At 45.2% G+C, this 22,218-nt stretch overlaps 1 protein-coding gene across 2 annotated transcripts in view; it reads right to left on the reverse strand.

The window, feature by feature from the left end:
- Positions 1 to 22,218, reverse strand: part of LIMK2 (LIM domain kinase 2) — a 355,925-nt gene that overhangs the window by 245,755 nt on the left and 87,952 nt on the right. Inside the window, exon 1 of one of the 2 annotated variants that reach the window (XM_085635886.1) lies at positions 19,434 to 20,357. The exons of the other annotated variant lie outside the window; for it this stretch is intronic. Coding sequence (XP_085492012.1) covers positions 19,434 to 19,486 — 53 coding nt within the window. The 5' untranslated portion in view covers positions 19,487 to 20,357. Of the gene's footprint in view, positions 1 to 19,433; positions 20,358 to 22,218 lie in introns of those variants that run through there. 2 annotated transcript variants of the gene reach the window in all.

Raw genomic sequence — 22,218 nt, forward strand, 5'->3', positions numbered from 1 at the left:
GAGGAAATGGGAGTGTGATTGATTCTTTGCATGACTGACTAAGTGTGTGAGTAACTCGATGCATGAGTGGCAGTGGGTGAGTGTCTGTATAGGTGTATGAGAGCATATGATAGTGTTGTATTGATGAGTGACTATGTATGAGTGATTGTATGGGTGAATGAGTGGATGTGTGTGTAGACCTAGGAATCAGTGAGTGCGTATGTAGTAACTGGTTTTGGTGCGTCGATGGTTTCGAAAATGGTAGTCTGTATTTTACCGTGGGTGTATCAAAGGTTATATTAGAGTGTGAGGAGGTGCATCCGATTTTGACGTGGATGATGTCATCAGTGATGTCACTGACCATGTCACGAATGATGTAATATGTGATGTCATCAGCAGTGCATTGCGGGGGGGCGAGTTATAGTTAGCTGAACTAACTAGAACAGGGAATTTCTATGGTTTTGTACGAGTGAAATGTCCAACTAACTATAACGTCCCTGAAACCTATTGTTTTTTCAGTGAATATATATTGATTCCATCATAGGCAGAAGCACAGCAAAGGCCTCAATACACACATTCATTACAAACAACATCAGGTCTAGGTAATTAGCTCAACACATCCATCACAGGCAGCGAGTAGAGCAAGGCCCCCACAGATCGCATGCACTAGCAGATCAAGGTTAAGAAGCCCTATAGCAATCTATTTGTTATTTGTTATGTGATTCAGACCATCCAACCATCCAGGCATGGATGAGCACAAACTGTTGAGTGTGAATTAAAGAAACGAGATTCTTGCCAGTAAACAGTTTTACAGCTAGAAAAGTCTCCAGATTTACGTACAGCCGTCTCACTAACGGACAGCCAGTTAAATGATGTTACTACATCTTCCATTACTAGCATTTCACAACCACCTCCATATGTGGATTACTGCTGTACAGACAATACACAACATGTACATGTAGAATAAGTTTACTCTGAGAAAAAGATTTATATATAAAAAAACATTCCTGAACACTAGGTCTTTCTAAATTCACCTACAAGACCCCTCCACCTATTTGGTAACTTGGAGCAAGATACAAACTGAAGGAAAATTAGCACTGGCGTCGATGTAACAAGAAATTGCACGTGCAACGATCCTTCAACATTACTATTGAAAAAAGAAGTCAACATGGCAGCCGTATTGCGAGTAGTTGTGGTCTTACAATAGAAATCTTAAGTCACTGGCTCCAGCTTCAGGGGATGCCCAAAATATAAAAAGTACATTTTAGCTTTGATTTTCCAGACCCAACACTAAGTGCCTGGATACAAAAAACATCATGTGAATCTAGCCTAGGTTAATGTAGCAAAACCAGAATCCCTTTTGACTGCCCCATAATCAACATTCGAGAAAATCAGTAACTTTTACTGCAGCACACAAGTGTGGGGCTGACTTGTATTTCCAAAGTAAATAAAATTCAGAGTTCGGGAAGAGTGTTAGTAACAGAACTGATAGAGGATAAACACATACATTAGGTATCAAACCATCCTCTCAATGTCACATTTTTTCTGAGACAAAACTGGCCTTTCCTATCAGAGCCACATAGATATGTGATTGTTTGAGCAATTGTGGGCCTTAAGAGTGGGCCTTATTGGAATTATTGCCAGGTGAAAACCATGAGTATGTTAAAAGTGGTCCAAAACTTCTGTGCAAGAGTGCCCATTAAAGAGAGTTAACAAAACATTGCTGGCTCTGTACAGAAACACTGAGCCCAGACTGGCAGGAGGGCTCGTTTGCTTCTTTTTCAGGCACTTTATGAAATGAAACAATTTTACTAAAATCACTGCAAAAAAGTGGACTTGCTCTTGCTTTTATGATGTAAATTAAAACACTAGTCTTTCGAGTCTTGTAAACCTCTGACAAAGGCAGTGAATAGAGTCACAGATCACTTTGTGAGACTCCCTGTATTTATGGTAATCCCAAGCAGCAAAGAGAGCAAGAACTCACTCAAACTAACGTCTAACACAACAACATCAAAGCAAGCATCTCAGATTCAAATGTCCATCAGAGGAAGCTTTATCCCAAGGAGGACACATACAAGTTCAGCACTGATGCCAGTAAATCAAGATTTGTGGATCAACAACTTGCTCGCAGGGGACAGCAAAGCAAGCTTCTCTGGTTCACATGTCCTTCAGAGCTCGCAGAGGACAGCAAAGCAAGCTTCTCAGGTTCACATCAATCAGAGAAAGCCATCTCCCAGGGAGCACACATACAAGTTCAGCACTGATGCCAGCAGATCAAGCTTCGTGGATGAACCACTTCCTCCCAGGGGAACAGCAAAGCAAGCTTCTCGGGTTCACATGTCCATCAGAGGAGGCTTTATCCCAAGGAGCACACATACAAGTACATTACCAATGCCAATAGATCAAGCTTTGCAGATAAACTACTTCCTCAAAGGGGACAGCAAAGCAAGCTTCTCGGGTTCACATGTCCATCAGAGGAAGCTTCTCGGGTTCACATGTCTGAAGCTTCTCTGGTTCACATGTCCATCAGAGGAAGCTTTATCCCAAGGAGCACACATACAAGTGCATTACCGATGCCAGTAGATCAAGCTTTACAGATAAACCACTTCCTCAAAGGGGACAGCAAAACAAGCTCCTCGAGTTCACATGTCCATCAGAGGAAGCCATCTCACAAGGAGCACACATACAACTTCAGCACAGATGCCAGTAGCTCAAGCTTCGTGGATAAACCACTTCCTCGCATAGGACAGCAAAGCAGGCTTCTCAGGTTCACATGTCCATCAGAGGAAGCTTCTCAAGTTCACATGTCCATCAGAGGAAGCTTCTCAGGTTCCCATGTCCATCAGAGGAAGCTTCTCAGGTTCCCATGTCCATCAGACGAAGCTTCTCAGGTTCCCATGTCCATCAGAGGAAGCTTTATTCCAAGGAGCACACATAGAAGTTCAGCTCTGATGCCAGTAGATCAAGCTTTGTGGATAAGCCCCTTCCTCCCAGGGGACAGTAAAGCAAGCTTCTCTGGTTCATATGTCCATCAGAGGAAGCTTCTCGGGTTCACAGGTCCATCAGATGACGCTTCTCTGGTTCACATGTCCATCAGAGGAAGCTTCTTGGGTTCACGTGTCCACCAGAGGAAGCTTCTCGGGTTCACAGGTCCATCAGAGGAAGTTTCTCAGGTTCACAGGTCCATCAGAGGAAGCTTCTCAGGTTCACATGTCCATCAGAGGAAGCTTTATTCCAAGGAGCACACATACAAGTGCATTACCGATGCCAGTAGATCACGTTTTGCAGATAAACCACTTCCTCAAAGGGGACAGCAAAACAAGCTTCTCGAGTTCACATGTCCATCAGAGGAAGCCATCTCACAAGGAGCACACATACAACTTCAGCACAGATGCCAGTAGCTCAAGCTTCGTGGATAAACCACTTTCTCGCATAGGACAGCAAAGCAGGCTTCTCAGGTTCACATGTCCATCAGAGGAAGCTTCTCTGGTTCACAAGTCCATCAGAGGAAGCTTCTTGGGTTCACAAGTCCACCAGAGGAAGCTTCTCGGGTTCACAAGTCCACCAGAGGAAGCTTCTCGGGTTCACAAGTCCACCAGAGGAAGCTTCTCGGGTTCACAAGTCCACCAGAGGAAGCTTCTCGGGTTCACAGGTCCATCAGAGGAAGCTTCTCTGGTTCACATGTCCACCAGAGGAAGCTTCTCTGGTTCACATGTCCACCAGAGGAAGCTTCTCTGGTTCACATGTCCACCAGAGGAAGCTTCTCTGGTTCACATGTCCACCAGAGGAAGCTTCTCTGGTTCACATGTCCACCAGAGGAAGCTTCTCTGGTTCACATGTCCACCAGAGGAAACTATCTCTCAAGGAGCACACATACAAGTTCAGCACTGATGCCAGTAGATCAAGCTCTGCGGATAAACCACTTCCTCGCAGGGGACAGCAAAGCATGCTCTCGTCATGCACAGGTCCAGCTAGGTGTGAGCTCAATTTTCCGGATTTACATCAGATGCAAAGCAAGCATCCCTCACATACACTCAAGTCTATGACAGGAAACGATTACTAACCTCGCCTTGGTATACAGCCGAGCTTAAGCTTGCTAAAATACAATGTAGGCGACAGGAACGCCTATGGAGACTAGACTATAGCCCCACATCAAAGAAGGAATACAATCTCACTTTGGAAAAATATAAATCATTAATTAAACAAGCCAAAGTGACTTATTTCACTAATAAAATCCAAGAGGCAAAAAATTCATCTAAGGAACTTTTTAAAGTAGTCACCACTTTAAGCAAAAGTCCTAATGACACCATTTTTTGTCCTGATCAAAATTTTGTTGATAGTCTTGCCATCTTCTTCCAACGTAAGATCCAAGATGTCTACAATGATCTCCAGAAGCTACAGACTGAACCTAATAAAGACACAGGCAAGCCTCTGGAGAACCGTCTTTTGCTAAACGGTCTGTCTAAATTCTCAACTTTTAGCATAAAACAGGTCAATGACGCACTACTTCAAATAAAATCAGGTTCCCCCCTTGATCCGTGCCCCTCCTATATATACCATTTGGCCCTCATGGAAATAAGTGCCTCATTAGCCCCCTTGCTTAACAAAATCACTAGTTCAGGTGTCTTCCCGTCAAGTTGGAAAAAGGCCTGTATCAGGCCCATTCTAAAGAAGCCTTCACTAGAACCACAGGATACTAAACATTATCGCCCCATCTCCTGTCTTCCATTTCCTTCCAAAGTTGTAGAAAAAAATGATCAACCAGGAGCTGATGCAATTCATTGACTCCAACAATTTACTAGATGCAACACAACACGGCTTTAGATCACGCCACTCTACAGAATCAGCTTTAATTATGGCTATGGAGGAAATCCGAAAAATCATGGACAGTGGAGGCAGGGCCACTCTTGTCCTTCTTGATCTAACAGCTGCTTTCGACACTGTTAACCATAGAGTGTTACTGGAAAGATTGAACGAAATAGGTATTAGAGATACTGCTTTGGCGCTCCTGCGCTCCTTCCTTGATGCGAGATCACAGCAAATCCACTGGGAGGGACTTCAGTCTGCTGAACTCTCTCTCCCTTGTGGTGTTCCTCAGGGATCAGCACTATCCCCTACGTTGTTCAATCTATATGTTACCCCATTGGCTAACATAATTAAAAATCATGGCCTAAAATTAGTGTCGTATGCAGATGACACCCAGCTGGTGGTGTCCCTGACACACAATCATGAAGCCACTGGGGAGAGATTTAGAAGCTGTCTTGCCGGGGTAATGAGATGGATGAGTTCAAACTTTCTTAAGCTTAACACCGAAAAGACGGAGGTGTTGGAATTCGGTCAAAAACCATCCATCTGGAATGACCTCTGGTGGCCTCCAGAGGCGGGCGCTTGCCCTGTTCCTGCACACAAAGTAAAGAACTTAGGCTTCATGGTGGACAAAGATCTCTCATTAACCCACCAAGTCAACCAGGTCACCTCTGCTTGTTTCCTGATGATTAAAATTCTTCGTAAAATCCTGCCTTTTATCCCTCCGTCCTTAAGGAAAACTGTAGTAGGAGCTCTGGTCCTATCTCGTATAGACTACTGTAATGCACTATACTCTGGGATTGGTGAGCGACAACTCTCAAAACTCCAATCTCTGCAGAACGCAGCTGTAAGAGTACTGCTGGACCTCCCAAAGCATCATCCCACCTCAGCAAGCATGAAGAGGCTTCATTGGCTTCCTGTGCGCAATCGTATTCAATTTAAGATCCTATGCCTAGTGCACAAAGCAGTACATGGAGGAGGTGCAGATGACGTGAAAACGTTATTTCCTCGGTATGTTCCAAGTCGTACACTCAGATCCACGAGTATGGGCCTGGTCGGCATTTCCAAATTCAAAAGGGCCCGTTGGGGAGGCAAGGCCTTCTCTTTCCAGGCAGCAAGCCTATGGAACAGATTACCAACAGAACTTCGGCTAACAACAAGCAAGTTTCAGTTTAGAAAGGCCGCGAAAACCTGGCTCTTTACCAAACCATAGATTCTCTCCTCATACCCCTTTCCAGCTCAGCGCCAAGAGGCCTCGGCATAAGTGCGCTTAATAAATATCTCAGTCAGTCAGTCAGTCAGGGAAGAGTGGAGAAGAACTCACTGGTACAATGTAGACTACTAACTATAGGCTACTTTGCATGTGTTATCGCACTCCTAAACACCACTGAAATAGTCATTGAGGCATTTAGAGACATGTTGATATGAGGAACCAGCTCGGGATGCAACATGTAATGTAATGTAATGTATTGTAAAATGTATTTCTATAGCGCTATTATCACTCCAAGGAGTATCATGGCGCTCACCCAACCCAGATGGACGGGGTTGGTGGGAGAAGACACACTTCACGCTAAACACTACATACTTAAACCATTGCTATGCATGCAACATCAGTCATCGAGAATATCCAAGTTTTTAATGCCTTCCTGTATTGGGTTTTGTGAGACAGAGCGTAAAAAGAGGGGAAGTTTGTTCCACGCCTTGGTACCCAACACAAAAAGGGATTTACCACCTTTAGTTGTTAGCTTGAATCTGGGGGTTACAAGCAAATTCTGCCCCACAGACCTTAGGCAGCGTACCGGATGATAACGTTTAAATCCACTCTGTATGTATTTGGGTCCTTGGTGGTGGAAGGCCCTAAAAGTAATTAAGAGGATCTTAAAAAGAATCCTCTTGGCAATGGGAAGCCAGTGAAGCGCATTCAATGCTGCGGAGGCTGATGACCTACGCGGCAAACGTAATACTAGGCGGGCCGCTGCATGTTGGACTATTTGCAATCTGTGGAGAACCGATTTGTTTGCTCCAGCATATAAACTATTGCAATAATCCAACCTGGAGGTGATTAATGCCACAGCGACTGTTTTCCTAGCTGACAAAGGCAGGAGGTCAAAGAATTTTCTCAAAGCTTTTATTATGTGGAAACAAGTGCCAGCTACGGCAACCGCTTGCTGTTTAAAAGACAGTTGGTTGTCAAATTTGATGCCTAAATTCCGAGCTGAGGTGATGGTATTAGGGGGGGGCTACTGCATCCTCAGGCCAACAGATTTTCAGGGGAAACAAATTATGCTTTCCAAATGGCAAAATTTCGGTCTTATCAGCATTACATTTGAGGTGATTGTCAGTCATCCACTTAAATGTTGCTGCTAGACACTCTTTGAGATTTTCCTCAGCACCAGGCTGCTCCCTATCCAGTACTAAAATGAGCTGAGTGTCATCAGCATACGAAATCGTACTGATCTGAAAGGAGGCGATTAGTTTTACCAGGGGAACCATATACAAGTTAAAAAGTATAGGGCTCAAGCTTGATCCCTGGGGGACTCCGGAACTGAGAGCCTTAGCTTCAGACTGATAGGGGCCCAGCACTGTAATTTGACGCCTGTCCCTGAGAAAGTTTCTCAGCCAAGCCAGAACCGTCCCAGCCACTCCTGCGGCAGCCAACCGGTCCACTAAGATGTAATGTGAAACCGTATCAAAGGCTGCCGACAGGTCAAGTAAAATTAAGACCGCCTCCTTTCCTTGGTCCATGGCCATGCGAAGGGTCTCTGCTGTAAACAGCAGGGCGGACTCGGTGGAGTGGTTTGACCGAAACCCTGACTGATTTGGATGTAAAATATTATTTACTTCCAAGAGACTCGTAAGTTGTTTATTCACGAATCTCTCAGTCAGCTTGGACATCACCGGCAGTAAGGAGATCGGGCGTAGATTAGAAAGAGTGGTAGGGTCGGCAAGGGCTTTTTTTTTTTTTAAGCGGCTTAACAGCAGCAAGCTTCCAGTCATTAGGAACATCTGCCGTGGCTAGGGATGAATTAATGATGCTATTGATAATAGGATTCATAGTTTCTACCAGGGTTTGTAGTACCAGGGGAGGACATGGATCGAAAAGGGATCCTGATTTGCAGGCTAAGATAGCTTTAGAGGAGTCTTCAAGAGAGACGGGAGCGAAGGTATCCAGGCAGATTAGAGAGCTCACCCTCTCCACTCTTTCTACATCTCCTAAGGTAGAAGACACTGGAGGAAAACCATTCACAATATTGAGAATTTTATTCTCAAAATAATCTGAGATTGCATTACAGAGATTTAAAGATGGTGGAATTTCCTGCAGGAGGGCTGATGGATTCATGAAATCTTTAACTATCTGAAAGATTTCTTTTTGCTCTTGGTCGGCCATCGTTATGGCCCGAAAATAATATGCTTTTTTAGCTGATTTTATGCCTGCATGATACTTTCTCCTAGCATGTTTGTATGTCTCACGGGCAGTGGCTTCATAATGTCTACGCGACTGTCGTTCTAATCTTCTTAATTTACCTACTTCTATTCTCAACTCCGGTGTAAACCAGGGGGCCTTCCTTTTAATTTTGGTCGAAGTAGGATTTTTAAGGCTGGTAGGGCCTAATTTCTGGCCTACCATGGTTAACCAATCACAAAAGTTTTGATAGTCTATAGAGGTGTTACCTGTTAGCACTGGAATACAAGTTACACAAGTATCCAACACATCGGATCGACTAGATAGTTGTTTCCAATTAGGTTTATCAAATTAGATGTTAAAGATTTATTTGTAGTAACACCCAAGTTTTTTTGGTGTAAAGGAATATGGAATGGAATAAAAAAATGATCGGACCAGATCTGGGGACAAGGGGATTGAACTGCAAGCCCAATGAAGTTGGAACAGACGCAGTCCAATAAGTGTCCTCCCGAGTGTGTGTGTTGATGCGTCAAAAGGGTGAGTCCTAGTATATTAATGGTGTCCATAAAATAGTCCACTCCTGGGGCATTAGGGGAGTCAAGATGTAAATTCAGGTCGCCCAGTATAGTAAAGTTAGAGAATCTGAGCGATAGATCACTTAAGACTTCTCCCACAGTATCTAAGAACTCCTTCGGGGGGCCTGGAGGCCGATAAATGAGTGCACCCGAAAATGTAAATGAGTCATGAATACCCAACGAGAAAACTAATGCTTCCGCTCCTTTGATATCAACCAGCTCATGTGAAGAACATTTTAATGAGCTACGAAAGATAATGGCAAGGCCATTCTACTCTATCCAAACGCTGGATAGAAAAGGTTTGCGGGAGGGCTATGGCTAAATCTGGATTACACCAAGGCTTAAGCCAAGTTTCGGTAATCAGGAGCCAATCGAGCTCATTGTCAATGATGAGATCATGTATATTTTGGGCGTTTTTACAAAGCGAGCGGGCATTAATAAGACCACCTCGCAATACCGAAGTGGTAGACAGAGACTTTATTATAGGATTGGTAGAAGATACCACCATGTTTTGATTACAACACACGGGGACAAGCAGATTATCAAGGGGTGCTGCTACATGGCATTCAGGAAGCGATCCGCAACACGATACTACAGAGACAGAAGGCATCCCTGATATAGAGTATGATTAATACTTACTCTTACCTTCTACACTACAGCGTCTTCCGCCTTCACGCCTCCTTAGCGTGGACGAGCGCAGACGGGCAAGACTCTGGCCCGACTCAGGCACGAGTCGGGCACCACCGCTGCGCGTCACCGCTGCGCGACCAATGCGAGATTTAAATAGAGCCTCCCCTCACCTCCGCCTGAGCACTAGAGCGCTCAGCGCGATGGCGCCAAGAGAGATTCTTAGATCCTTTCCAAGATGGCGGCAAAATACGAGGAGATCTGCCGATTGAGCCCGCTAAAACAGCGGTGAGGGCACAGATTATAGTGCAAGAATGTGGCCAGTATGTAAAGTTAAAAACAGGGGAAAAACTAAATTAACCAAACTAAAATACCAAAATAGGGAACAATTAAAAAATAAGCTTCAAAGTCACAAACAGAGCTCGCTTAAGCGCAGGCGAAGTACAAGACGCCGCGATCAGTGAGTCTACCTTTCTCTCCGGACACAGTGACCCAATGCTCGTCTTAAATAGAGCCTCCCCTCACCTCCGCCTGGGCACTAGAGCGCTCAGCGCGATGGCGCCAAGAGAGATTCTTAGATCCTTTCCAAGATGGCGGCAAAATACGAGGAGATCTGCCGATTGAGCCCGCTAAAACAGCGGTGAGGGCACAGATTATAGTGCAAGAATGTGGCCAGTATGTAAAGTTAAAAACAGGGGAAAAACTAAATTAACCAAACTAAAATACCAAAATAGGGAACAATTAAAAAATAAGCTTCAAATTCACAAACAGAGCTCGCTTAAGCGCAGGCTAAGTACAAGACGCCGCGATCAGTGAGTCTACCTTTCTCTCCGGACACAGTGACCCAATGCTCGTCTTAAATAGAGCCTCCCCTCACCTCCGCCTGAGCACTAGAGCGCGATGGCGCCAAGAGAGATTCTTAGATCCTTTCCAAGATGGCAGCAAAATACGAGGAGATCTGCCGATTGAGCCCGCTAAAACAGCGGTGAGGGCACAGATTATAGTGCAAGAATGTGGCCAGTATGTAAAGTTAAAAACAGGGGAAAAACTAAATTAACCAAACTAAAATACCAAAATAGGGAACAATTAAAAAATAAGCTTCAAATTCACAAACAGAGCTCGCTTAAGCGCAGGCTAAGTACAAGACGCCACGATCAGTGAGTCTACCTTTCTCTCCGGACACAGTGACCCAATGCTCGTCTTAAATAGAGCCTCCCCTCACCTCCGCCTGAGCACTAGAGCGCTCAGCGCGATGGCGCCAAGAGAGATTCTTAGATCCTTTCCAAGATGGCGGCAAAATACGAGGAGATCTGCCGATTGAGCCCGCTAAAACAGCGGTGAGGGCACAGATTATAGTGCAAGAATGTGGCCAGTATGTAAAGTTAAAAACAGGGGAAAAACTAAATTAACCAAACTAAAATACCAAAATAGGGAACAATTAAAAAATAAGCTTCAAATTCACAAACAGAGCTCGCTTAAGCGCAGGCTAAGTACAAGACGCCGCGATCAGGGAGTCTACCTTTCTCTCCGGACACAGTGACCCAATGCTCGTCTTAAATAGAGCCTCCCCTCACCTCCGCCTGAGCACTAGAGCGCTCAGCGCGATGGCGCCAAGAGAGATTCTTAGATCCTTTCCAAAATGGCGGCAAAATACGAGGAGATCTGCCGATTGAGCCCGCTAAAACAGCGGTGAGGGCACAGATTATAGTGCAAGAATGTGGCCAGTATGTAAAGTTAAAAACAGGGGAAAAACTAAATTAACCAAACTAAAATACCAAAATAGGGAACAATTAAAAAATAAGCTTCAAATTCACAAACAGAGCTCGCTTAAGCGCAGGCTAAGTACAAGACGCCGCGATCAGTGAGTCTACCTTTCTCTCACATAAGCTACTCTGATGTCAAAGCAATGCCATCCCTAACCTGGCAATATGTATGTTACTCTTAATTCAAATCAAACTAGTGATCGGGGAAGAAAACGAAGAGTCACTCACACATTTCGTAACATACAAAATTGGACTGTGAAAAAACACTAACAAAGAGTGAATGCACAGAATAAATTATACAAGTGCACCTCTACTTCGGGCATGTCAGACACACTGCACGTGAATATCAAGATAAAGTAGTTAAAGAACGGTACATCCATTCATCCACCCAACAGCCAAGCACTCAACTCCGCAATACTTCCCTTAATAGCACTGACAAGTGTATTATATCTACCTGATGACCAAGGAATCATCCTATGCACTCTGGTGAGACAGTAGGTATTAAACAAAATGCATGTCACTACAGTAACAAGCAAGATAAAGTTAATGTATGCTACAATGCTGCAAATATTTGGTCTGACTAGAAACTGTTCATGTAGCATTGATTGTTTCAGAAACAAATTATGAAATACAAGTTCAGTGTTCAGCTTCTTTACAGAGAAATTTCTAAGATTAGAGATGAATTAACAATTAATCTAGGGGCAGGTCAGGAGGTAAACTACGAAGACACTATAGTATCAATAATTGGCGACAACGTATTCAAAATTACACCTCGCTCGATCGAAGCATGTGAATCTTTGACAAACCATTGAAAGCCCTCAGGTTCCCCCTTCTTAGGTCTCGACTAGCGTAGACTGCGCACATGCGCAGTCTTGCTGGCGAGATTTAATGTTTGGAGGTCTTTTCGGTAAAGAGGTTTAAGCCCCGCCACTCTTTTCCATTGGCTGGCGTCACCGTTTATGGTAAGCGGTGGCCAGCCTTTGGAACAGAGCTTTTCATGACGTATTTGCTCTGCTTTTTGAGCAGTCCCATTTGGACAGGCTCGTCTGCCTTCCTTCTGCCGTGAAAGCTTTCTTATCTTTATGGGGCCATGTGTTTCAAAACACATGGCCCCATAAAGACAAGAAAGGTTTCACGGCAGAAGGAAGTGAAAGCGGACCGCGCTTGTTTCTGGGTGAGTTAAGGGTGGGTAGTAAATCACTTCTCTCCTTGATGACCGTAATCAGATCACACGCGCCTCCTCCCTGGCCGCCACGATCGGCAGCGCGAACCCTTTAAACTGCGGTCCTAAACAAATGCTGACTACAGTGGGCGGGGCTTGATGGTAATGGGGAAAGTTATGTGAACAAAGCAGAAGACACCAAAACAAAGTCCCACTTTCCGTTCGTTCTCTTGATACCGGCGGGTAGGGCTTACTGCTCCGTGGGTGACAGGGGGAAGGGGCTGCGGGCACTACATCGTGGAGCTGGGGAGCTTTGGACTGGCGCTTTCCGTTCGGCATAGCTCTCCCCAGGCTCCACGTGGGCACGATTTTTCCCCACTTGTGCCTGCCAGCCGGTGTTCGTGCCCCTGTCCCTCGTACAGTTGAGTGGCAAAGTCGGCAGAGCGGCTGGACTCTAGACCAGCATGCGGCCGGCATCGAAGAAAAGTCCCGGCAGTTGTTCCCGAAGAGGAGACGGACGAGGCAGCATGGGACCGGAAGCAGCGAGCAAGACTCCACTCTCTCAACCAGGCACACAGAATTCCCCCGCTTCCTTCGCCAGTCCTGGCAACATTTGTTTTTCAAATCCTCCATCTACAGCTTCAAGTATGACCCTCAAATAAACAAAGTTGGGTTCAATGAAAATGTGCAGATAAACGCGGATTAAATACGGTCATGACAGTGCAATGTTTGTGTAACTAAGTAATTGTGCTGTGTTTTTGCTGGAAGTATAAACATGTTCATGTGGGGGTCAGAGGCCATGAGAAACATTGACTAGCTATATATTAGCCAGGATGGTGCACGGGCTACACGGCTATGTTTTTGCCACGATCAAGGTATTCGTAGATTGTGTGCGCTAACTTGGTGTTCACGGTAGCCTTTAAGATGCCACAGCTTTCCTATCACAGGCCAGTCGCGTTAAAGTCGCTTTTTGCACATTCATTTGTACCTGTGGTGGATGGAGCCATCTCGCCGAAAGGACAGGAGCATTGGAAATCTACCAGCACCCCATTAGATATGTGCCCTCCCCCATGAGGCGTGTCTCTTCCCCCCCATGAGATATGTGTCCCCAACATGGTTTCTTTGCCTCCGAAGTTTCTCTTGCTTGCTTGCCACCCCAATGAGTAAACCACTATTTTGGGGAGGGGCTAAATACTTGTACCCTTCTATTTTATTACCACTGCTTTTGCAGAATTCCTAACCCTTCCCCAAAACTCTCTTCCCCTCCAATTGTCTTTAACAAAATGGCTTGTGGGCCCGAAGGTTGTGAAACCTGCAGCTAATGTAGTTTGTCCCTGAAGCTTTGCTTTGTAGGAGCCCACTAGAGCGCTTTCTACTCGTGTGGAAGCGCTAAAGCTCTTTGCACGCTACTCCCTGGATGCTTACAACGTTGGTGCATTAGTCTTGCACATGGAGTGAGAAGCATACTACCGTTTCTCACGTAGTTGTCACACGGATTGTAAGCTATCTGCCTTGCACTTTGTCATGCAAATTGTTTGATAAAGTTGTCACAATCTTTGATAAAATTACTTATGCAATCTGACATGCTATATGCCCGCCTATGGTTATATAAATGGCCATGTAGTTGATGTCACGTATACTGTCAGTGGTCCTACGTGATCTCATGTCTGGTCAGGCAGGGTCCCATATGGCGCATGCCACAAACTCACTTGTGCCTACTATTAGTTCTTATAAATAAGGCAAAGGTTCTCATTTTATCAACTTTAAGAGCATGAAAGTCTGAACTGCCCTTCCATTGTTCAATAAGAACAGATGGATGGATGGAGTGACGGAGTGCTGAACAATTCAAATCATTCACCCTGGATGAGAAACAAGCATCCTGGGACTGGTTTCAGCATATCACCCCTTACTAGACAGGCTAGTTTGAATCTTGTGGCGCAGCGAGCACGGGACCCACTTCTGGGCATACCCTTCCCACTTAGGGCGACCAATGCAAAAAGAACAGCTGATGGACAGAAAGATGAACAAATCAAACATTTACCCCAGTCACAGATCTGGGTTAAATCCATCTGTTTTTGCACGCCACGCCACTTCAGTTAGACCCAGCAATATGCAAATGAGTCTTGACCCTGTTCCTTATGGGAACAGTCCAGCCCGAACTGCCAAGCCAGGTCTTCCCTGGACTGGAAACAAGCATCCTGGGACCGGTTTCAGGAATTTGGTGGCGTAGCGAGCATGGGACATACGATTCCTACTTAGGGCAACAAATGCAAAAAGAATAGCATACACAAGGGCGGTTAAGTGTCTGGAGTTTTGAAGTATGTTACTTCGGTTTCTCTGGGCACATGGGCGCGTGTCTCACTTGCCTCGTCCTGCCTCATAACATTTAATGTTATGTTAGTGGTGTTCGCATAGTGCTCAAGAATCCACTGGCATAGCCTTGTAGCGCTCTGTGGGTGGCCTTCTCCCATGATTCTGAGGTCTCCTTAGGAGTTTGTGAATTCCGCATAGCTCTCTCTTGCATAATGATGCAAAATTAACATAAAATCCTCTGTCATTTTGTGCTATATTTCAGCAGGAATTGCATCCTCGCGTTAATTTTTGGTGCGTGGGAGCATTTAAATGAGAGCAGCTGCTTGGATTCCTGTGCGCACAAAGTACATTTTTACAGTGAACTGCGTCATTCGCGGAAACATTTTACCACATGTTGCGAATAATTGAGCAAAGTGGCATAATTTCATATAAGCAGAGTGACTCGAAACTCCCGAAAGCAGGCGCATTACGCATTGTCATTTACATTTCGCCCAGGCTTCGTTTCCAACACTGATTGGACGCAGAGTGTTACAGTGACATGTTTTGTGTATTAAGCTGCGGTCTGTCCTCCTGCTCTGGCATTGTCCTATTCATTCATTTACTTTGTTTTAAATAATTCTAAACCTGGTTCTTGTCTTTTTAATGGCTAACTCTGCGAAACAGAAGGGGCCTGCGTGCCAGTGCTTAGAACCATCGGGCATTGCTAGTAGGCGCTACAAGACTCCCACGTGGAACCCGGAGCTGTGATGTGTGTTGGTGTCATGTTGTGAAATGTCTTTAATGCAGCTGATGATATTTCTGGTTTGCGTTGGGCGCAGACCTCAGTACAAGCATTGAAAATGCAATAGGTCTCATCTTGGATTAAGTTAAAGCCATTTGCTTTACTAATGGTATTGTATAGCAAAGCAAATGGCTTTAACTTAATAAAAGGCCAGACCTATTGCATTTTCAATGCTTGTTGATCTCTGCAGCCTATATACTTTAGGCCTCGAGACATAATTGCTCTTTTTGTCTCGGACATAGTAAATGACCCAGAGTAGAGGTATCGTCCCTGCAGAATTAAAAAGCAGCAATTATCTCCCCAAGACTTTACTTGGACAAATTATTAGTGCGACTGTTCACTACAATATTAGTTGGAGAACAACCATATTATCGATGATGCTCAGTTTGGCTTGTGCCTCGGACTCAGTCTGGAATATGTGGTGACCTCAGTCTCTGCCAACCAAGAATGTTGGATAAAGTGGAAAAAAGAGCAGTGGTTCAGTTAGAATTGTACCGGTCTTCTGACAAAGTGGACCATTCAATTTTCATCCAGAGATTACCTGAAGTTATCATAAATGGCCAAGCATGAGATTGGTTTAATTGTTCCTCTCTAGTCGAGGACAGACCTTCCTCCATAGGAAACCCACCTTTCCCAGCGCAAAAAGTCTAGAATCTGCATCCTGTTTGAAGCCATCTTTTAAATTTACCACTCATATTGCTTCAGTAGTCAAGGCATGCCTGTTTCACATTTGCATTATGAAAATACATTTCTCGCTCTCCTTTCCTTAGAGAATCAGTGTTGAATTGATTCCTAAATTCTTACATTGAATTCTGTAAATCAATTTGTCTTTGCCTTTCCTGGAAAAAAAAACCCATGTGTAATTCACAATACATTCAAAATGCCACTTTAAGACTACAATTTAACATGAGAAAAAGTGATACTATTTCTTCCTTTCTAAACCGACTACAGTGAGGATCACTGGCTCCAACCGAAGAAACACATCTACATGCTGTTGTCCAGCCAAGAAAATTTGCACAAAAAACAAATCGTACAATGCACTTTGAAAAAGAATATTTTTTATGGTCGAGCGTTGGTGCTTTGATAGTTGAAAATTGATAATGTTTTATTTGTGTTTTTTATTTGGGGGTGCTGCCCATGGTCGGGTGCATGTCTTTCACTTGCTTTTAAATATTTGCATCTTTGGGTGTATATTTGACTTTTATGGTTGATCATAAAACTTTATTTGGTTTTTGAACTGAACATCTACGATGGTAGGGGTTGAAGGAAAGACTTGTGTGTAGCTGGAAGCGCAGCAGAAAGTGTCGAGGTGGTCAGGCTCCCCTAAGATGAACAGAAAGAGACTCTGCGGCTCCACAACCGAAGCCAGTTCCTGTGACTTTACCCAGGAGAGCAGTCTGCAGTGAGAAATCCTCCATCGAAGATCTGCCAGCCAGCTGGACCATGTGGAGATCTTCCAAGCAGCTGGAGGTCAGCTACTCTCCTTGTGGGACAGTCCAGCTCCTCCTCTTCCCCTTCAGTTCATAGCAGTAATACTCAAAGTACGGCCTGAGAGCCCAACAGCGGCACTGGGCTGCTATTAACTCGACTCAGCACTAGCATTAAAAAGAATTTAAATAAACAGACAAGCGTGTATTTACAGGTTAAAGAAAGGAAGTACCTAGGGTATCCTGCTCCCTTAACTTTGGGAGCACCTTCATTTTTAAAGACCTGCTGCAACAAACGTGTATCAATAATATAGTCTCATGAAAATATGTATTTCATTAACATGCAGCGCCATTTCACCTTACAACATCACATTATATCAGTGCATTGAGAAGTATTTCTTAAAAGTGATTTTTTCAAACATGTATTTATAAACATTCATGCTAGTCAGTTATGCGCACCCTCTGGGTGGCCCGGGTTGCTTTCATACATTGGCAACAATGTAGTTCAGTGCTGCTCAACCTTTTGACTTCTAGGGACCCCTTATTAATCATTGCTGGAACGCAGGATCCTCCCCGTCCCCCAAATCATTATCAGAATCCAGGGACCCCTCACTGTAATGACTGCTAGCCAACGGCCCCAGCCTAAGCACTGTTGACACTTGAGGATTAGAACCACAAAACAATACAGAAAAAACATTCAAACAAATACACAAATGATGGCACATTTTATTTAAATTCACAAACACAACAAAAAATAATAATAATGTTAATATGAAGGTTAGAACTTTTCTAAATTCATGTGAAGCCACTCATCATCCATACTATACTCTGTTTGGAGTGTTTGCACTGCTCCCACAAATCAATCTGTGGATACCAATTTAATTTTTAGTCTCCAATTTCAGATTCATTCACAGTACATTTAAAAATTTTGAAATGTACATTTAGCTTCTTTATTTATATACATTTTATTAATCTGTTAATATCATTTAATTTTCAAGGTAGTCGTGGACCCCCTGAGGAGGCTTTGCAGACCCCCAGGGGTCCCCGGACGACAGGATGGGAGCCACTGTTGTAGTTTAATAAATTAAGCACAGGAGAAGATTTCTTACAGCGCATAACCTGAAGTCACGTATTTCAAGGTCCTCAGATATGCAATAATGAAGGAAAAGGAGGGAACATAAAATATAACTGCCTAGGATCACACAAATTGGTCAATTGGGTAAGCCGGTATTGATCCCAGATGTTCTGGTCTCACATTGTGCAATTCAACCACTGGATGTTCTTGCTTCGCTTCCCCCTACAACAACCTGATCCCCCTTCCCAAACACCCACCCTACTGGCATAAATGCAGCCCTCGGTCACACCACATTTTGTGGCCCCTGTAAAAACGTTTGCTACTACCCATGGTTCATAGCTACAGGTATTCCCCGAGGGTCCAGTTTCCCACAAGCAATAAGGGTAACATCCACAATTAAAGCGTCACCCCCTAGGAAACATCTGTTCTACATTCACGCAAATCATCTACTTGAAGTAGAGATACTTTTCAAGTTACTGGATCGCGGGGCAATATTTAACCACCTTTGGGGGCAGAGACACAAAGCCTGAGCCACATACGTCTGCTCTGCTCGCAGGTCGAAGCCTTCCTCAGACCACGAGGTAGTAAAACTCATTTCTTCGTCCAGGTTACACCCCCCCCCCCCCGCCCCCTGATGTGAGGGGCAGTATCTTTAATAGTAATGACAGTGATTTTCACCTACTATTCTTACGACTTGGCACGTTGCCAGAAGCGGATGAGCTGAACGGTCAGCACAGTTCCGATCAGAACTGTACAACTAACGCTGCGATGCCATACTAATGGGCCACTGTGAGCTATATAAACAGCAAACAACAAAAGGCTGCATCTCAGAATAAATGTTGTTGTAATACAGCAGCGCTGAGAGTGGAGTCTCTGCTGGCCGCTCCAAATTTTGGCTATATAGGGAACCGAGGTACAGCTGAGGGGTGTGCCACAGATCACACAATTTGGTTAAGTATAGAAGCTAGGCATCGAAACACTGCTGTGTTCATTCCTCCCAGCACTGAGGCACAGTCTTCGACGGAAGATCGGCCTTGGGTAAGGATAGCAAGGCCCTTCATGGCACCAAGAACACAAGGCTCCAGTCCTGCGCTCCTGTGTTGTAAATCGATGAGTGAGGTCAACTGGATCAATTGAAATAACTAGGACTACAACTCCCAGAACACATTAGTTTGTTAAATGAAAACCAAGGAATGGGGCTGCGTTCCCTTGGTGGCATGGATCCCCTGGACACCACAATTTCAGCACATATGCAACACGTGATCTTACACACTGATAAAAACTACACATTGTTCAGTTAGTCAGGCATTTCCTGTCGGTAATATGGGTGGACAAGCAGCACAGCGTACATTAACAGATGCAATCGCTTCGTAGCACTATGGCGCTACTCTCAAGCGCCACACAACTCAGACAACATGTAGCAGGTGGTCGAAAGAAGCCGGGGCGAGGCCCGGGCGCGCCTCCCCCTGCACCGCACGGGGTGTGACACAGCTCGAGGGCTGGCAGTCATAACAAGGCTTACCGCAGAGAATCCTTGGAGGTGAAGTAAGCCGGAACCGTGAAGAGTCCGCCCATCCTATCCAGCCCCTGCGCCTCGCAGGCATGGCGCCCGCCTCGGCCTCAGGGTCCCGGGGTCATGGCATCCACCGTGCTTCCCACCGGGTCATTTCACATGGCCCAGGGTCAGGCAGCCTCCTTCTGTTCTCATCCGCCACACAGCAATCCGCCGTGCTGGTCTCACCTGCCCCGGGGGCAGCAAGGCGGCTGGGCTCACGTGCCCCAGGTCAAGGCCCAGACAGGCGTCACCCGCCACGGGTCAGGCACTCCGCTGATAACTGAGCCACTACAATGATGCCCAATGTCCCAGGTCAGTTGGGCTTCACTACGCTGCTGCTGCGCTCGATCAGCCCAGGTCAGGCACTCCGGTGAGGTCACGTGACTCCGTCCCAGCTGATGCAGGTATAGTGCTATCTCTCACCTGCCCCAGGTTAGAACCCCCGGGGGAAGTTCCCTGCGCAGGTCAGGCACCCCACCGACGTGACTAGCCCCAGCAGGTCTCACTTGCGCAGGTCAGTCACATCTGCCCCGGTCACGCCGGTCTCCCAGATCAGGCCCTCGGACTAGTCTCACCGCCTTGTTGCATTACCAGGAACAGACCCGAGCTGGAGGCTGTCAGCCCCCTCCACAGCAGGTTCAGGCCGCGGTGTGCCGGAGCCAGGACATCTCCCCAGGTGCGTATACAGAGGCGGGGCCTCGCGCTCCGAGGACAAGGAGGGGCCTTACCGGGAGGGGAGAGGCGAGAAATACCTGCGGAAACACAATACCACCTGCCAACCCGACGAGCGAGAGGGCCCAGCCCGGGTTTACCCTGCGAGAGGACCCGCGGCCTCTCCGGGGTAGAGCAACCCGAGAAGGGCGACGAGGGATTAGGGCACATCCGGCGAACACCTGGGAGAAGGTGCGGTATCCGCAATCCAGCGCCACCAGAGGTGGGAGAGGCGCTGTGTGGGAACCAAGGAGCGCGACAGGCAGGGCAGTACAGCAAGCCGTCCAAGACAACTGCACCAGGACTCTGCAGGGACCAGGTGACGCCGTCTCACCAGGACAACTAATCCTAGGCTTTATGGGAGCTGTTGACATTTTGAACAAGCAGTGACATAGCCAATAGGTCTCCCCTTTGGGACCTTATACGTGTTTAGCCAAAGTTATTGGCTTTGCCAGTGTCTTTAGGCCAGGGTGTAGAGCATTGTGGCAGCTGTACATCATGTTGAAAAGTTATATTAAAAAAAGTGTTATAAGCATTATTGTTACCTTTGTATATAACCAAGATGATATTATACACAACTGAACCACCAGATTAAACGAGCATTTGCAATGCAAAAGGTCTCGCATTTCCGCGAGTTTGAGCTACTGACATTGCAAATAGCAATGACTTTTATTTTTGTTTTCGGTTTTAAAACCTAAATAAAAGGCTTTGTCATTTACAATGCCAATAGCTTAAACTAGCATAAATGCGAGACCTATTGCATTGCAAATGCTTGTTATTATGTCTGGTGAAGCCTCTTCTTAGGTTTCATACACAATGTGCAATGGGTGACCCAATTCAAGCCATTTTCTTTCTTCTGTGAGCTCCCTTCAGTCCTTGGCTAGAAACTTGTCAATCACACCTTGGACCCGCCCACATCAGTATTTTAGTGTCACCGTCACACCATAGGCTGTTTACGTGGTACTTCCTCTTCGTAAAGTCTTCTTTTCGAATGCATGAGGGACGATTTTACATCTTAAAAGTCCTTTCAATCCTCACACCTTTTGTCACATTCAATCATTTATCTCATACATGCGTTAAATACATAAAACTATCACTTTTATTCGTAGTTCTCGACTCAATCTAGAATTATAGAGAAAGATCGATTTGGTGAAAATCAAATCGGTGCCAGCTAACTTCAGAATTACTTTTTGTGGAAAACTATGTCAAAGGTTGAAAAAGAAATCCTCACCATGGGGTTGGAATCCTACGAATTTTGCTAAGGAGAAATCTAAAAATGGAAACCACACACATGCACCTTAGATAATTTGTTCCATAAAAAGAATAGAAAACGTGAGCAAAATGTAAAAATGAAAAACAGGAAGAAACAAAGAGAAGTACAACTTTTCGAGCGGCTGTAGACCTCTCTACATCCATGGCCCTAAATTGAGAGCAGGGAACAGAGAAAGACCACACAGAGGAAAGAAAACAGCAGTGGAAAAAGTTCAGAAGAATACGGTAGAGACAGATGAAAGGAGGAGGCACGTGAACTAAAGGAAGGGTGGAAGGGAAGACCACGAGAGCCAGAGATCGGGTTTCAAAAGAAGTCTGCGAAAGGAAGGCGGTCACAGATATAACCCCCCAATATATTGGATACACCCCTCATTGTTTAGGGGGGGGGGGCACGTAGCTTAACTGTAATGTTATCTTGTTCCGAAAAGCAATCCAATTGTCAGTCAGTCAAAGGCTTTATTTCGATAAAAACATATCATAAAAGCTTTACAATTAAAAAAGAGTTTAAATTCATTTAGGTTAAAATCCAAATTTTTCAATAAGAGAAAGACATATCATAAATAGATGTTAAGAACGGATTAAACAATTTCTTTAAGCCTTTTGCTTCTGATGCGCCATGCCCAAGATAGAAATTTTGATAGGGCGCAAGCATACAGAGGGCGGGAGTCAGACATTAAAATACGTAACGCCTCAATGTAGTGCCTAGTACCTAAGGAACGGCACAATTGCTTAAGCCATCTTCTTCTTGGGTATACATACTGTGGGCATT

The sequence above is a fragment of the Triturus cristatus genome, chromosome 11 (assembly GCF_964204655.1).
Source record: "Triturus cristatus chromosome 11, aTriCri1.1, whole genome shotgun sequence".
Taxonomy (NCBI): Eukaryota; Metazoa; Chordata; class Amphibia; order Caudata; family Salamandridae; genus Triturus; species Triturus cristatus.